The sequence below is a fragment of the Pleurodeles waltl genome, chromosome 11, assembly GCF_031143425.1.
Source record: "Pleurodeles waltl isolate 20211129_DDA chromosome 11, aPleWal1.hap1.20221129, whole genome shotgun sequence".
Classification (NCBI taxonomy): Eukaryota; Metazoa; Chordata; class Amphibia; order Caudata; family Salamandridae; genus Pleurodeles; species Pleurodeles waltl.
Genome location: NC_090450.1, coordinates 532723437 through 532742290, shown reverse-complemented (window position 1 = coordinate 532742290; position 18854 = coordinate 532723437). Strand labels below are relative to the sequence as shown.

General features: G+C 40.6%; 1 protein-coding gene across 1 annotated transcript in view; it reads left to right on the top strand.

The window, feature by feature from the left end:
* The window catches only part of RNF7 (ring finger protein 7), a 45090-nt gene that overhangs the window by 15113 nt on the left and 11123 nt on the right, over nucleotides 1–18854 (top strand). The window contains exon 2 of the mRNA XM_069213937.1: nucleotides 8792–8839. Coding sequence (XP_069070038.1) covers nucleotides 8792–8839 — 48 coding nt within the window. The remainder of the gene's footprint in view (nucleotides 1–8791; nucleotides 8840–18854) is intronic.

Sequence of the window (18854 nt, the reverse complement as noted above, 5' to 3'; positions counted from 1 at the left end):
TTCGTTTGTTTGTTTCAGTGTCATTTAAAAATCCTTGCTTGCTTGTGGTCAGTCTGCCTCTTTGGCCCTCCTTTTTAGGTTCAGCGCGCAAGCGCTTCTGACCTGTTGTCTTTGTTGGGCTTTTAACCACGCCCATGTCACACTCATCACTTTCGTTGGTTTGTGGGCTTGCCTCTTAAAATCCTCTTGATTTTGTTTTGTTAAAGGAATGCATACGTCATGCCTTTTACTGCTGTTTAGCCCTCCTCGAGTGCACTGGCCAACTACTGAAAACATTCGAGGCTCCTTGTTTTCCGCATGGTTTCTGCACTACTTTTTATTTTTATTTCCCACACAGCAGGATCTCGCTGGGGAGTAATTGAGCGCTTTGCATGACTACCAGTTTATTTCGATTGCTTATCCAAGCACTCCTTGGCGAATTCAAGGTTTTACACACCACAATCATTTTTTAAAATACTTTTTTTGTAATTTTCCCCATCCCATCCACACTCTTGCCACGAGTCCTCTAGTGTCATATTCATGCTTGCACAATATATGTGGCAAAAAGTCCAGTTATAAATTTACAATGTCAGTAGCTCTAACTCAAGAAAATGCAAGACCTATTGTATTGCAAATGCTTGTTCTCTTTGTTCCTCCCACAGAACCGGGGATAACACCTGTATAATTACACTTTGTCGTGTTTATCTGTTCTTTGGGGGGACTTTTTTTTTTTTTTTCTTCCCTGGTTTCCTGTTTGTGTTAAGTGATGTTCCCTTTTCATTTGCGAAGCATTCTTGCTCTCAGCTTAGCGCTGCTGCGATGCTGTTTCTGTAAACAGGACTGTAAATCATGCTGTTATCTCAGTCACATTTGCTAAACTTTCAAAGACTGAGATCAAATGCCAGAAGGGCGCCTGTTTGTGCACCAAACGCTTTAATTGCTGCTTGCCCCTCCTGACATTTCAAAGTCTGTTGCATTTTTATTTTAAAAAAATTCGAAACAATCACGCTGTTGAGCATCCCGCAGAGACTTGAACTCGGTTCCACAGTTTAAAAGTCGGCCACTCACTCTAGCTGTTGCGCCACATCCACATTGAAGTCGTGACTTCAGTGCTGGTGCCAGTTGCAGCTTCTTTTATAATTTGTTTCCTGCTCCAGTGTAGCGCGCTTGTTTATTTATTCTTTTGGTGCATGCAGGGATTAGTCCTTCCTGTTGTTCTTCCTCTTTCACTGTGCCAGGGATGTGGAATTCCTATGGCCCGGGACATATTGTTTGGGGTCAAGGGCAACAAGTTTTCATGTTTATTTTGTCCTTAGGACAAGTAGGCCCAACCCCCTGCAGCAGAAAACCTTTGGCTGCCAGTTTACAGAGAAGGAAACTGTCTGCAATTGAGGTAATGTGTGTCCGTATGTTAATGCTGTTCGAACTTGTATTTATGGTTCATTAATGAAAAGCCTTCATTATTAGGGTGAGCGCTGTAAATAAACATTTTAAGGTCACACTGCACTACTGACAGTGGATCCTGTAAAAAAAAAAAAGTGTACACATTAAAAAAGTTTAACAATATGAGGCCAAGTATAGTGCTCTCCAAGAATGCTCCCTGGTTAGATGCAAATGTTTGCAGAAGCTTGTAAGCAAGAGTGATGATTATTTGCTTTAAAAATAAAATGTGCAGAAAAAATGCAAGTAGAAAAAAAAAACATTTTGCTACTACGAAATTGTAGGTGCTATTTCTTTGAAGCGTCATTTAGTAAAATGTTTTGATGCATGCTAGTATTTCCCAAAAATATTCCTAGTGAAAAATCAGTGTAACCGTTTTCAACAAGCTTATGAGAAGCATGAAAATAAACAAGCACGGTCAAAGCCAACCGATCTGACATTTTTTGTGAGTCTTTTCGTTTCATCAGTGTGTCTTTTTTTGACATGACTTTTGTAACACTTTATTGTTGTGGGGGTTGCTTGGCCCTTGACATTGTAACAAACACTGGCAAAATGAAAAAATAAGTTTCTGCTCCCACAAAGACCACCCTCCTCCAGATGCCCCCCTCAGCACAGCACCTGCCTTGAATGTGTTTGAGGGGGGGGAGCTCCATGTTCTTTGCAGAGTGGCCCCCTCCAGTTTTGTTACACCACTGCCACAGTAGTTCCTGGCACTGAACAAAACTACTTTGTGTACCAATATGCTCCTTGTGGAAGAGCAGAATGCGATCACTCACAGTAAAGCCAGGCGACAGAAAAAGAAATAGAAGTTTAATAAAAACAAAATGTCTTGTTTAACGCCAGACCCAGTTAGGGGGACAATTCTTAAAGAAAGTCACAAAAGTGCTTCCATGGTATATGTCTTTGAATTAGTGACTTTTATGAATTCACAAGAACTTACAGAACTAGACCATTGTATTTTAGCACAAGCAAATATGCATGTATAGATTTGCTCATGTGAAAATCTATTCAGCGTTTACATGTTCACTTTCCTTCAAACCACTTTTTTCCCCAGCCCTGGAAGAACTTCTACTTCTGCCATTGTCAGAAGTCAATTTCCAAACTTTATCATTATGGCAAAAGATTAGAGAAGAGCTGGTGAAAATCTTTAAAACATGCAAGTTAATAGGTTTGCAGACTCAAAGGCATTTCTGCACTGGAACTATTGCTTATTGCTTCCTCAAACCCCATTACGTAGATCTGCAGAAAGGTGGCAAAATAAGGAAATTGCTATTGTAGAGATTGAAACTGCAAGTATTCAAACCCTACTAGTAGTATCCCTGGCATAATCAAAGGGGCTATGATCCAAGCTCTTACATAATGAGATTGCTGCCATAATTTGACACTGCACCACATGGCACCAAAAGGACAAGTAGATTTTTTTACAGGACTTGTAGACATTTTAAATTCCACACACCTGCTGTGCACTTGGTTCCTCTGCTCTCATCCGTGAATCCCCAGTATGGTGTTCTCCTGGAGTACACGGCTTTTTCACCTCCATGTTGTGCGTTATGCAGCGCATGCCCTTGGCCGTCTCTGAGGGTAGTAGAGGTGCCGGAGGCATTGAGAGCAGGAATGGCTGAGGAGGTGGCCAGCTGCTCTCCCGTGCAGGAGTATGAGCCTATGCCCTGGCCAACGCCCATCTCGCACTGCCCAGTGGTGGGAACAGCTCAGCCGGCACCGAGCTGGCAGCAGGAGACGTATTGAGTGAGTGCAGCCCATGAGGATCAGTGCCTAGGAGGACAGGACTTATGTTTTATGCAAATAACTATTTTTCTAATGTATTACAGTGCTGATTTACCTCATCGGTTTAATCCACGATGCAGTAGGGAGCTTTGTTTAGCATTAACGTCAAATACCTGGTAGTTTGATTCATCCAATTATCTGTCTACCTTATCATTATTCATTTGGATAATAGTATCTTTGGTCATTAGTGCCACAATATGATTAATTTTGCTGGTTGAAGCATCAATAGTCCCTTTTATTATTATTATTCTGTGTTGATTAGGCATTTTGATGATCACAACAATTGATGAACCTAGTCTCTATTATGCAAACAGGTACTGGGGATCACTGTGTGTTCTCGGGGCGGCTCAACTGGTGATTTCATATGTCTTTTTTTTCACTGGAGGCAAGTGTCGTCTGTGGTTCAAATGGGAGTTAGAGTGTGTATGTTGGTGTGTTTTATTTATTTGCTGGTGGGCATGTGCATGTGGTAGTCAAATGTTTAAGCGGGGTTGCAGTACTGGGGCTGGTGATTGTGTGTCAGTTGAGGAAATGTGGTTGAGGTTAGACACCATAGTGCCTTATCTGTGTTGACTTGTAATCATCTAACAAAAATACGAACCAGGACTTTATCTCAGAAAATCAATCCACACTTTTCCATTGTATATTGGTCACAACTTGCAAATTAATATCACATTAAAGCAATGTGATCCCGTATCTCATCTAAATGTAAAATTTAATCAGTGGCAGTCTTGCACACTAGCTTCCTAAGCATGCTAGAACTTGAAACTTGCAGACAAACCTCTGCTGGAAGTTTGTTTTTATACCTTACAGTGCAACCTCTTTGTGTAGTATCGAAATGTTGCTCCCCTCTTCTGATTTCACTGGTTGACATTCCTTTGCCAAATGAATGCATACCTAGCACAACTCATTTTGGTGTTTTCTGGACAAAAGGTTGGCATGTTAAACTCTTTACCCGCATGCCCGGATGGCCTCCCTGGTGAAGTGAAATGGACTATTATGTGAAATATGCACCAGCCTGTGTTTGTGCGCACAGAGTGGACAGTACAGATATGTGTCTTAGCAACACTTTGGTGTATACAATGAAGGACGTTATCCGATACACCAATGTTTGGGGAAATGTGGAGTTTTGTGTTGCGTTGACCACTCCCCACCCCTCCACTCTTAATGTTTACATTTTGAAATACATTCCAGTTGTGCTCAAAAACATACCATGATTAATTGTTTTTGGCTTGAAATACATATATTTTATTGATCCTGTTCAATGTGCTGTAACTTTGAGGTTTTAACTTAGTTTTTTTTTTTTTATTTTTTTTTTTAAAGATTTTGGGGTTTTTAACGAAGAAACCCTTTTGGTTTCCAACAGCGTGTCATGCTTATTATCGTTTTTTTTCTCAGCCATGCCACTATTTTACTATGTTGGAAAGATACATCTTAGAGTAAACCTTAACTTTATTGGTTCATTTACAATACTAGTTGTGCATTTTGGATGGATAATAGCAGTTCCAAGGAGGGAACTTGGAATCAAATGGATTGTACTTCATAGAGGTGACGTTAAAGAACTTAGGTTGCTGCACATACATATATATATATATATATATATATATATATATATATATATATATATATCATTACGTCATATTGTATTTAACCCATCATAATCTAAACACTTATAAGGTCCAAAAGCCAAGACCATTTGGCGCTGCCAATGCTTGGGTTGTTGGGTGTGTGCCCTTTCACCAGTGGCATGTGAAGTAACAGTAGATGCTGTAGCACCCAGGATTATGTGCTGCATGGCTAAATGTTCATAAGGCCCCAAAATCTAGACCTATTGGCTATGCCAGTGCTAGTTGTTTTTTTATATGATAGTGGGCCTCTCCAAAAATCTCCTCCATTATTCAGAATGGTAAAAAATATAGAAAAGCAGCAACATATGTCATTTCTATTTTCTTTAGGATTTTAGTGTGTTTTTTTTTTTTTTAAACCTCAATATACATAATGATTTTTTTAATAGTTAGAACTAATTAATTTTAGAGAGAATTATATAGAAGAGTCTACCTCGATGTTGTGTTTCAAAAACGCACAAATGCTAGGATCTGGGACTCTCAGGCAAGATTTTACTAATATATCACACTTCGAGCTCACGGGAAAATATTTAATGTTTGATATTTTTTAAACACAGAATGATGGCAGTTCAATTTAGCCCTTGATGTCTACATATTTCCTAATGTAGATGTGTACACAATTCAGTTTACCCTAAAATTGCTGCAGAATAGTACAGCAATATAACCATGGCCAGTTTTTCATAGGAGGGTAATTAATGAGTTGTTGAACTCAGAATGTTTTGCTGATGTCAGATATATTTTGCTTTCCAAACCTGTATGCAAAGGTTTAAATATGTACATTGCAAATAAGTTTTCACATTTAGGACATAAAAAATGGTATTTGGTTCCGGCTCAGATTTTGCCAAAAATTGTGCCCCACTATGCTCGGGGAATCCTAAGTAATACAGTTTCTAGGCCACCTATGCTATGTCAAGTAGGAATTACATCAATGTAACAAAGAGTTGCTGTTTAAATTAGACTTGATGCATAAAGTTCCAGCAGATTACATTATGATTTTGCTTTTTTGTGTGTATTCTGGCGATTTATGGGAATTAAACTTGGAAAACAAAAAATATACGAAGTTCTTATTTAAGTCAGACTCAATGACATAAATCTGGATGGTTTCAAAACCAAACTCTTACCGAATGCCATGTCACTTGGATTTACCTTGGACACCAACCTTCACCTCCAGGAACACATTGCCAAAAAACAGGCTGCCTGGTACCAGTTCCCTCTTCTAAAGAAAGTCAGACTGTTTCTTCCAGAAAGCGTCTCAAGAACTGTTGCTCAAGCCCTCGTAATCTTGCGACTTGATGCTGGTAATGATCTATTCCATGGCCTCCCAGCCTCTTTACTGACACCACTTAGGGGTATCCTATTGCTTGGCATGAAAAAAATATGATCACATCACCCCCTCTCTGATGGAACTCTATTGGCTTCCCATGCCAGCCTGCTTGATCTTCAAAAGTAGCTACTTCATTTACACAACCATCACAACCTGCATCCCCGCATATCTTGCAGGCAAGCTTACCATCTCTTGTGATTCTTAGCATACCCACAGCCAGGACACCATCAGACTAAGAAGTGTAAAAAGGAAAAAACAAAACATGATTTTTCCATCTTTGCACCCATGATCTGGAACAACATACCCCAATCCATCAGGATCGCCTCAATGGTGCTCCAGTTTAGGAAAGAGCTGAAGACTCATCTCTTTAAAGAACAGTACATCACAAAACATTAACCATCCACAACCCAACTTCCTCTCATATTTCTCGCCGACTTTCCACTTGTCTATGACCACGTACCACACTCCACTACCTTTTGTCTAGATTTGTGCTTTATAAATACCATATACAAATTGCCAGTGTTTAGAAACTTATATATATATATAGTTCACATTTACCAGTTATCACAAATATATCACAACACATGCAAAATTGGCCATTCAAAAGACCTGCTTCTCTATTGTTTTTTTCCTTACATCTGTATGGTTTATGTCCTTAAAAAAAATAACATTTACCAAAAAAAGTCTTGTATCATCAAGCCACTGGTTAAGTGCTAAGTCTCTGACAAGCTTTCACAAGTTAATTGTTTACACTGGTGTTTCTTAGTTTTTCATTAGTGTTTCTTACATTGCCACACTTACTTTGCAGACAAATATTAGAATAATAAAAACAGTTACTACATGTCTATAGACAGTTTGTTTGCTTATTGGTCAGTGATAAGTTAATCAGCAACCTTTTTGGGACAGTAACCCCTGGTAGATTGTCTGGCATGCTAGCAAGACATGTTTCCCAAAACGAATTTTGCAAATATTTGTCTGCATCCTAAAGTACAGCCTATTGGACGCCTGGTAAAAAATAAAAAGTACCTAAAAATATGTGCATATAAATGCACAGGTCTACACAAATATTGAAACTCTTGACAGTCGTTTGTGAATCTTGTAATTAAAAACATTAATCAAAGTATGGATGATACTACTAGTACTATAACAAAAAAATAAGTATTTTCTGACACACTGGAAGAATGTTCCATACATCGGATTCTAGTTATCCCTTAGGTGACTCCTAGTAAAATCAAGTCTTGGCCGGGACTCCGGTTAGCTTGGAAAAATATCTACCAAAAGTGAAAGGCACAATCGCACATATTTACACAGTTGACACTCTGGGGTTTCAAATCCACCTATAGTCACCAATAACAAAATTTACCAAGCAAGATCTTCATAACATGTAAAACCTTGCTGGGCTGTCACCCAAATCACCACTGTTGTTGTGAGGTCATCCTAGTAGTAGATACTGTATTGTTCAATCTTTCTAAAATCATTTAATCGTTAAAGTAGTTTTGACCTATTTGCTATTGAGGCACGCAAATTATACTTAGCTGGTTGGTTCACTTTCTGGGAATTTGTGCCTGCACTACAGTGCAGAATCAGGTTTCAGTATGGTTGAAAGCTTCTAAACTGTTCATCTGTCAATCTGTGTTATTGAGGAACCGCATCTTTTTAAATAAAACGTTGGATTAATCAACGCAGCAGCGTGAATGTAAAAACTAACTAAATTCAGTTGTTCAGCATGCAGAGGCAATATACATTGACTGATGCTGGACTAGGTGTAGCAAAACATAGCAAGCTGGCTGAGCTGTTTAGATTCTTACATCAGATACGCTTCAATCATCATTTGGTAAGGTACTGGGGTGGGGGGAGAAAACTCGTAGCCTAAACCTTTCTAACACGGATCTCAGATATGCTGAGACCATAATTTCCTAGTGAAGTGCTCTGTCCGGATTTCCCTGATCTTTACCTCACAGTTTTTTCTCTTAAGTCTTCACAACCTTTTGTCACCCTTGGCGAGGGACTCCCGTTTAATCCAAACATGCAGATCGATGTTCAAACTAAGTTTTTGTTGTGCATTTGTTACAGCAGGTTCAGCTCTTCTTCCATAACCTCCTGGTGGAGGCACACTTGTATTAGTCCTGTACATCCTGCACTCTGGCTATGCCTAGTGAGATAAAAGATCTATAGGGGCCCATGTACATATATTAACCTTAATCACCCGTGTCTGCCTTTGTAGGAGGTCACATTGTCTAGGGGATTTTGGATACAGTTTATCAAGTGTTGTGTAACTTTTGTTTTATGCAAATAACTATTTTTCTAATGTATTACAGTGCTGATTTACCTCATCGGTTTAATCCACGATGCAGAAGGGAGCTTTGTTTAGCATTAACGTCAAATACCTGGTAGTTTGATTCATCCAATTATCTGTCTACCTTATCATTATTCATTTGGATAATATTATCTTTGGTCATTAGTGCCACGATATGATTAATTTTGCTGGTTGAAGCATCAATAGTCCCTTTTATTATTATTATTCTGTGTTGATTAGGCATTTTGATGATCACAACAATTGATGAACCTAGTCTCTATTACTCTAATTGAGCACGCTCCAAAGATGCAATTGTTGATGTTCTTTGCTGTTTTGTTTCAGATGCATGTCTTCGATGCCAGGCAGAAAACAAACAAGAAGATTGTGTTGGTATGTTCACTTTTTTCATTATCTATCTAGAGAACGTTTTTGTCGACTGTCTCTTGGTCTATAGCAGCGGTTCTCAAACTTTTGACTGCTCTGGTCCCCTGCTGAATCCTTACTGGAATCCTGGGACTGACACTGAGGCCTTACGGGGAGCCGGGGACTCCCAGCCTAAGCAGTTTATATGATTAAATCTCAAAACAATACACAAAAATACCAAAATAAGTATACACAAAATAAATGCTCAAATAGTGAAATATTTTGTTTAGTTCACACTCAAATATAGAAAAAATATGTAATTTTCAATTTTGCCTCTTTAGTTTTGCATACTTTATTAATTTTGTAAAAGAGTTGTGTAGGCCTTGCGGACCCCCTGCGTCCTCGGACCATAAGTCAAGAGCCACTGGGCTATAGTGAAAGATTATGTGCAGGCCGATTGCAACACTCAGTTTTATAACTGATTGACATTTTGCTGCCAGATTCTAATGTTTTAATATTTGTGGGTGACATGTCACACAAGTGTTTTGTTGTAATTATTGATCACGTCAGAACATGCATTTACTGATCTTGTGTACAGCAGTTGCATCCTTTCAACATTTTCCTCCCTAAAACTCCTCTTCTTATCAGTTAGTCTAACACTTGGCTGTCTCAATCCCTTTCACGGATTTCATTGTTCATATGCAGAGAGCACTGTTTGGGCTGGAGTTACCATTTTTGTGTGGACGGGGTGATTGTGACATGATCCAAAATCACTACTTGTTGGTTGGTGGTGGAAGAGGAAACTAGATTATAGTTGGGTGACGTCAATGAGTAGGTAACTTATGCGAGAATAGCTTTGATGAGGGGATGAAAAGAATATGAAATCATTGGCTGTAAATTTGTGGAAATGCCAGATGCCATTAATACCATGGGATGTACATAGATAATGCGTAGATATATGTGCCTAGGGAGTCTAAATTGGATTTGTGCTGCCTGTCTGAGATTGTGTCCATGGGTAATTGAAGTTGCCTTCGAAGAGGATACGTGTCTTTGGCGGTAGGAGGAATAATTTCTTGTTTCGTGATTGCCAGAATTGTGGACAGTCTCCATTAGGTGCATAAATATTTATCGCACAGTTTGCTGTCCCATTTTTGTGTCTAGCTAGGAGCCATCAGCCCTCGTTATCTTGTTAAGAAATTATTTTAATCAGGCCCTATCTCCTCGAAAATCAGGTAATAACGCTGTACTTCTGGGCATCCACGTAGCACAGCCTAAGTCATTTACATAACCCAACGTTAAGGAGATGGCTCCTTGGTAGGCGATTTTGATTTCTTGCAGAAAGAAAAGGTTCCCTTTCAAGTTGTTGCAGTAACCAGCAGTTTTCCACCTTTTGACTGGGTCGTTAAGCCCTTTAGTGTTTCAGGTTGGCCATAGGAAATGCGGTGAGTAATATTGAGAGGGAGTAGATGACAGGTTTTGTAGGCAATAGCATGAAGAAGGTAGGGATAAAGCGACTGAATGCTCTGGCCACCCGATGTAGGATCAGAAGAGAGGGAAGAGTTGGTTAAGTTCATGGATATAAGAACATGGAGTAGCAGTAATAAATTGAATTGGGGTAGAAGAGACCCAAATGAGAAACATTAAAGTACACAATAAAGAACACAACCAAAAACACCCCTCCCCAATCCCAGCCTGGATAAGTCTTAAGGAAACAAGATCTGTCTGGTGGGACTGTGAGGAGATCCATACATTTGGGTCCCGCAGAAACAACCTTTAGGAACATGCCATGACCTATACTATTGTACATGGGTTGCAGGAAGAAATCGGATAAACCATTAATCTGCAGGAAATCAGAGTGAACCATGGAAAAATCAATAAAACGTGTCACAACAGCTGAATCTATAACAGAGCTACAGACAAATTGGGGTCACAAATATGCTTCCCTGTTATTGTATGAGCATGAACTCGGCATGTTATAGAGTTCACCGAAGGGAGAATAGCTAGTTGACCATCCCACAGTGCTTGGAACCCAGTGTCTTCTGCATCACTCTAGTATTGGTTGTAGAAAGCGAAGGTGTAGCACACAAGCTGTGGGTGTTTATATTCATTTTAGAATATGAATTTTAGCATGTGGCATAGAGAATTGATCAACTGGTATGGCCAACCTGGTCTGCACCTGGTTTAGAATGAGGCCTATGAGTGGTTGTAGTAAGTGCGGTATATGTGGAGTACACAAGACCAAGTCATACACTGAATATTCCTCTTGGGTAACATTTTGAGGGAACTGTTACAATGTGCATTTGAGCTAAGATTAGCTCTGCATATGGTGTCTCAGTGGTTTACAAATTAGGGTCAAGGTGGGGTGGGCGTTTTGGGTCTGATGGTGGAAACTTGATGCGCAGATTCAATTTCGAAATCCTTGGTAAAGTAGAAGATCCGAGTTGTTGAAATTTCATTGGGAGTGTGTGCTGCGTTTTCAGTGACTTCCGTATACCAGACATTCTCAGGTTACTCTGCCTGTTTCTGCCTTCTAAGTCAGTGATGTTTCTTTAAAGGTTGCACTTAAGTTGGCGGTTTTTCTTAGGTGGTTGGAGTGGAGGTCTCTGCACCCTTCTAGTATGCTGATTCTAGCTTTGGTGACTCTGATATGAAGCTCTTTCGACCACTTCCTCTTGAAGAAGATCTGTGTTTGGGTTGGTGCTTTGGGCAATGTTGTGCACAGTGTTTAGTTTTCTTAAGATTGCCTTCAGCGTAGGTGAGCTGTCTGGTATGTCCTTGACTGGAGACTGTTGAACAGAAGGATCCGATTTTGATCTCTTCAATTTGGCTATTGTTTCTTTATCTTTTTGGTCTTTCATGTCAGCCATTTTTGCAGGGGACTTAGACTTAAGAACGATTCACCAAAGTAGACAAGTAACTGACAGAACTCTTTTCTTATCAGTGGTTGGCGTTTGATTGCTTCTGTTGTGCGGCAGATAGGTTGTTGATGACCGAAGACCTGCTTCGTTAGCATTTGGTACTTGTGTTGTTAAAAGCCAAAATAAATAGACTGTCCAAAAGTTTAAGAAATTTCATCAGTTTTTGCTAACGTTTGCTTGCAATTGCAATTTCTGAGCAACTGTGATTACTTGTTTTTTTTTTTGACAAACGAATAATACGTTGGTTATGAATTTACAAAGCTGCAAACGTCACACTGAGCAGCCAGAACCCTTAGAGCAGCCACATATTAATCAACTGGTTCCTTAACAATTTGACGACAAGTATAACAAATCTTTCTTTGACAGCGTTTGGATCCTCTGTGAAATGCAGTTTTAGTCTATCCAGAGCCTCTGTGATGGAATCATTGTTCCTACCATCAACAATATTAGAAGACGGCAAATATGGTAGTCGTTATACTACTTTGTTACCCCAAATACCATGTATTTTGTTGAAGAGCTTTTTTCAGTTGAAGTCAAAAGAATTGCTATCAGTGGCCAGCATCTATTGTTAAAGAGTCTAGGACATTTTTCCATCACATGCAGGGTTGCCTGGGCTCGTTAAGAAATTGACATTGTAGTCTACAAAATTGATATGAGCCCTAATTATGAGCCCATTTTTTTATTAGAAATTAACTGAAAATGACAGAAATGATGAGAACCTCACAAATACTGGCTGAACAAGAGGAAAACGCACCTCTTTAGAAAGAGTACACTTTGTGGTTGGAGAACCAAGAGCTTTCTCTCTGTAAGACTGTAACATCCATCTTAAAATGTAAAATACAAAATGCGCCCAAATGTTAATCAGTGTGGAAATTTAAGAAGTAAAGACTCTCGTTACGCATTTCTGCTTCTTCATACCTAATCTGAGGCCTCACTAGAATGTACAGTGAAATAACTTTCTATAGGCTGCATACGTCTAATCATCTTCAGAGGCACACGCCATACTGTAGATGAAGGATGAAACCAACATTGTCATGAAGTTCTTGTTTTACATGTGTGTACATTTAGAAGCTACTGAGTGAGCCTGAGGCAAGAACTAGTCAGTTCTTTAAGAGGGGCAAGATGGTGGCAGCGTAGCTGATGCACAATAGCTGGCTCACAGCGCAGGAGTACATTCCAAAATTGATGTGCTGAGAACGTGCTGGCTGTGTCTTCAAGACCTTTATGGAAGGATCAGTGGCCCATCTCTGTGTGGTCCATATTACAAGCAGCCAGAATGTTGTCATCCGCGGAAGTGCCTCCAGCAGTGCTGCATCGCTAGGCTGGTGAACAGGATCCATCTTTAAGGGTTGAATCTCGGAGCAAACCAGTATGACATGCACCTGTTCATGGGCTCCGATAGAGAGTGGAACACTCTGTCACTAAAATGGGGTCATGAAATTACACACCAGACCATAAATGAGTAAACTTGCAGCTTTATTGCAGTCATAGCCCCTTACCGGCCAGCTGGAGGCCAGAAGCAAGAAAGGCCAACTGCTTAAAGTTGGAACTTAGAATGTTGAACTCTGTGAGTAATGAAGATTCTAGCAAACATCATACAGCTACCAACATTCTACTTACTAAGGTACAACTAATTTTGTACCACAATCGTCCTTTCTTCACCTGGAGAGATTATTGCTCCTCGGGTTGCATTTGTTCCTAATCGGAACCAGCATAACCTAGGTGCATCAAATACTTCCGAGATTATAGGTGTTGTGCATTAGGATTGTTCCCCAAACAAATCTTAACATGTTGTCTCTGCATTTCTATCTTTAGAGCAGTGGGAGACGTTTCTAGTATATCAAAACAACAAGAAGAGAATAAAATAAGAAACATTTGCATAAATCAATTAATATTCCGGTATAATACGACTTGTATTACTACCTACCCTTTTGGTTAGCTTTTAAATTTGTGCTCGCCTACATGTGGAAATAAAATCCCCAATTCCATTAATGTAAAACACAAAGGCATCTAAAAATGGGCCCCTTAAAAACGCATTGTGTGGTCATCGATTAGAAACCTCAGTATGACTTTACCCACAGTTTTTCCTCTTAGTAACATATGTCTTTTTATCACAAGGACTCAGCGCTGGTTATGTATAGTGGAGTGGGTTTATCTACCTCCTACCATGCATTGAAATCAAATGTGAGCGTGGGCCAAGTGCTGTTGTGCCACTCCATTAATCTTGGGGGTCCCCTTATTTCATGTGGAGCCTAAAAATAATTTATGAAAATGGCTATACGGTGTCGAAAATCATTGCTCATGTCTAGAATATTTAAAATATTGTCATTCATTCCAGGAAATCAACATTTTATTGAGCCTGTACGTGATGGCAATATTAAATAATTAGAGTCTATAAAGTAACTAATGATGTAGTGTCAACTTATACTCCGGTCAATCTTTTTATATACCTATTCAGCTACAAATGTTTTGTTCATTCATCAAGAAAGTTATTATTTAACTATGTAGAGGCCGATCAAAAGGCGGCTAGAACAAAACAAAAGACATTCTGTGGTATTACCCCCACATAAAGCTTCGTACTCTGTGTTTCAGGCAACTGGGGATCGCGAAATAGTCACCTAGGTCAAAAAGTCCTTTCTGCAACTGTCTTGTATTCTCAAGGGGACGCTGAGCAACCTAAACCCAATCCCTGGCAGCCAGTCTTTTGAGTTTTTTCCCTCTCCTACTGTCTGTAAGATGTTGGGCCTTCTGTTAGGATGTCCACTTTCACTTAAAAAGTTGTAGTTTGTTGTCAACACAGACTCAGAATTTGGATGGGATCTTCTTCATCTGTGTCTTGTGCAGGGCAAGTGTTTTTGTAAGGTGTGGGTAAGGCAGCCGCTTCAGGGTGCTCAATTTCTACTGATGGCCGCAAAATCAGTTTATGTGGAAGTCTGTTACCTATTTGTTTAATGTTTAACATCAAAGAAATTGTTAAAATATACAAAATAAGCATATTACTAGTAATGAGATCCATTAGCATCTACCTCATTTCTCAGAACCAAAGGTAATCAGTGTCTCAGTGTTGCATACAAGTACCTTTAGGGGTTATAGATAATCCATTAACTTGTATTCGGACGTTGTCAAGGGTTTAATATTGGCAGTAGAAGCCTTAATTACAATTTATAGTACCGATCCTATTTCAGGTTGGGGCCATGCTATTTGCCTTGATCGTTGGTAATCCGTGCACCATTACTGGCCTTGAGCAACCGATCTGATGTAGCCCTCAACAGAGGTTTTTAGGAGCGCAAAGTTGTCTTTCTCACTGTACAAGCGTGTTTTTTCGAGTCATTTGGTCCGGGGTTAAGGACAGAGGGGTGAAAAGCCAACAAAGGTAATACTGAATCACGCTTTTATTTAAGGAAATAATGTGGCAGTCACATTAAGCAAATCAGCCTGCTGACAGAATTGTGGAAATGCTTTGTCATCCAGCGCATGTTTCTGCTGGTTTCCTATATTGCAGGCATTTAAGATCAGAACAGAAGTCCTCATCAAGCATCTTTACTCACTCTGAATGGGAATTTTCTTCAAGAAGTTTACACCCATCTTTGGAGCATAGAATTGCCCAGCACTACCGCCCTCCAAAACTCCAGTCACAAGCAGTTTACCTCCTGGATGAGCAAGGGTCATAAATCCCCGGGGAACGGCAGAAGTTCCAATAGGCCTTTCCTTAGACCACTCTGTTTCCAAGTGTAAATTGAAAACCGAGGGCATTCTTCACAGGCCCTGTCATCCTGGCATATCCTCAACTTTTTGCAGAGCAAATGTATCTGCCTCTACCAAAGCGTCAACCTATCTCCAGGGAGAAAGGGCAAATACAGAATAACTATCAAAGTTTGCTTTAAAAAAAAAAAATCCCCCCCCAGTCTAGCTTTTTCTCAAAGAACATGGATAACTGCCTTGTGTCCACCAGGAAGTCTTCTGCTAGAGAACGGTGGAAGGGCCAGTGGCTGAGAGTCTCCTAGTAGGCCCTGGCAAATTTAATTTTGCTGCTCCATTCCTAGGGGAGCATTTAACATTTTATTTATCTAATGGAATCAGGTGCCTAAGTGTGCACCTGCTACATTGTGGTTATTAGCATGTAGAGGATCGAACCGGGGAAATACTTTTACACTAACAACAAGGTAGCCATGTGTGACCAGTCTAGCCTGATGAACCATCCCTCCATGGAGAATGGAGTGGTGTGATGATTTGTGGGACATTTTCAGGGGTGCCGTGGCAATCAGGAGGTACTGAGCTCAAATTGTGACAATGAGAGCCTTTTACTACTGGTGACCTGGGGCTTTACCGTGCTATTGAACCCAACACTGAGTACTAGATACACTACTTTAGCTGTTGACCCTCAGGATAGCAAAGTTAACTAATCTGAGGCTTACTCAGTGAGGTGGTGGGTGTAGAAACTCCAACGTAAATGAGACACATGATGGCAGGCAATAAATAATTGTTACACCAGTGCGTTTATGTAAGAAGAAAAAGTTCTTATTTTGTGGTGGGAGGGGCGTGCTTCCGATGGCTGGGGCTGCGTGACTCCTGGTGGTTTGCAGTCCCCACCACCTGCTAAAAGACACTGCACTGACTCTGGCCCAGCCCAGCCAGCGATATTCTATTTGCTGGTCTCTCACCTTTTATGGAGGTATGTGGTTGCAAAGATATGGCAATACATGCTTGTGTGGGGGTAGGCCACCTTCTCTTGTGCCCCATTGGGGTCCGGCAGTTTTCTTGAAACAAATCACAAACCCACCCCAAAACAAATGAAGAGTCCACTGGAGTTGTATTAGTGCAGTACAATACAATAAAATGTATAAAGCGCAATAGTAACTTCGGACAAGTGTCCCAGTGCTGCATAGTCAGAAACTCCCAGGATAGTTAATATAAAACTAGACAGCGAACAACCTAACTAAAAAAAAACAAAAAAAAAACATGTTTTCAGATGTTTACGGAACAAAACCTCTGTCTCTAATTGCCTAAGACAAAGAGGAAGAAAATTCCATAACTTAGGTGCCAAAAAACTGAAAGCGCCGCCCCCCAAAAATGGCCTTCTTTACTCTGGGTATTTTAGCCAACAAAGTCTCAGAAGACATGAGACACCTCACAGGCAAGTAAGGCTTAATAAGCGAGTACAAGTACCTAGCCCTTGTCTTTCTACAGGCTTGGTAGCAAAAGCAGGGCCCCTTAAAAAGAGACGTTTTTTGATTGTGTGCCAGTGCAATTTGCTCAGAGCTGTGCTTATGGATGCCCATCTTAGAAAGATTTAACAGAAGCCTGGCCGCTGAAGTCTGCACACGCTGGAGTCTCCTTAGCTGACACTGAGACTCCCAAGTAAAGGATATTACAATAATCCAAGCGGGAAATCACAAGTGCCTGAATCAACGGGTTTTTTTTTGTTAGTTTTTTTTTCTTCGTTTTTTTTGACAGACTTGGGTAAAAGGCAAATTGTGTTCTTTGGGGTTTTTAAAATCTCAAAACAATTGCCTACCAAAGCTGCAATTTGACTGTCAAAGGTAAGATTTTCATCAAACCAAATGCCTTAGTTTTTAACCCTAGTCGTTGATGAAGGAAGGAAGCCTGAGGTAGGAGGCCTCCAGTCGGGAGACCAGATTGACGACGGCTTGCCTCAATCTTGCCCGTGTTTAATTTTAGGCAGTTAAGGTCCCTCCATTGAACTACCTCTGATAGACAGGCTATCAGAGAATCCGCTGCATGGTTGGAATTCCGTGTTAAGGTGACAATCAGCTGCATATCATCGGCATACAATATGATGTCAAACCTGTGACGCTCAATGATGTCAGCCAGGGGCTGCAGATTGAGATAGTAAAGAGTAGGGCTCAACGAGGAGCCCTGCAGCATCCCGCTGCTGCAGTGACAGAACCCAAGAGTGAAAAGGTTTCAGTACAACCTCAAAAGGGCGGCCTTGCAAGACAGATGTCATCCACTGCAGTGCCCTGCAACCGACACCGCAATTCCACAACCTCTCAAGAAAGAGGCTGTGAGAAACGGTGTTGAAAGCTGCACTCCGATCCAATAGCATCAATACTGCAGTGTCACCCTGCACCAGAATCTGACACAAGTAGAAGGGCTGATTGGTGCTATACTGAGAACAAAAGCATATGTCCATGGAGAAGGTCCTTATCTTCAATAAACATTGAGAGCTGTCGATTCACATGTTTTTCGTCCATTTGAAAGACAAGGGAGCAGCGAGATAGGCCTGTAATTCTCAGCTTTAGTGGGGTTAAGAGAAAGCATTTTGAACAGCGGCATCACAGAAGCACACTTCCACTTTGCTGGAACTTCAGCTGTAGCAAAGGAGTTACTGATAAGCTCCTTAAACACTGGAAGAAGCTCATCCGTTCTGCACTCCAAAATAGCAGGCGCGGTCGGGTCAGAAGGAGAGCCAAATTTAACAGATAGAAAAAGGGAAAGTACCTCGTCCAAGTCCAAAGGTTTAAAATGTAGTAGTCACTCGTGGTCTGTAGACGGTTCAAACCATGCTTCAAAACATGGAACATTTCTGAAGGCTTCTGAGTGATCAAGGTGTAACTGCTGGCTGTAATTATGATCTGGTTTACTGATAAGTTCTAGAAGCACTTCTACTTCTTATGATGAGGTTGTTCATATCAGTCACATTTTCTCTATGCTCCAAACCGTCTCAAGCTATCCGGATTCTTCTAGGGGAGAGCCAGACAAGACCCGAAAAGGCGGGGGGGGGAGATGCACAAGGGTCTTAAGCCTGGTAAAGCAGATCTTCCCTTTGGCTGTAAAAGGCTATTTAGTTCTCCCTGTTTATTGCCTTATGCGCTATCCGCAGTAGTTTGAAGGTAGATCATCTGCAAATGTATACAAAGTAGAGCCTTCAGAGCTAGTGAGATTTGGATGCAAATCTAACGGTGCAGAAGTTGTCTTGCTGACACATGTTGAGTTCTTTGGAGTCATCTCGTAATTGATAGTGAATCCTCCATGATAAAATCCTTAGACCTATTATATGCGCCATTGAATGAATGAGGTAGGTCCCTGCACCTTCTGTGGGAGACCAAGGTGAGGGATGATGTACCCTCGTAGAGCGAAATGTTGATTTGCATAGTTAGTCG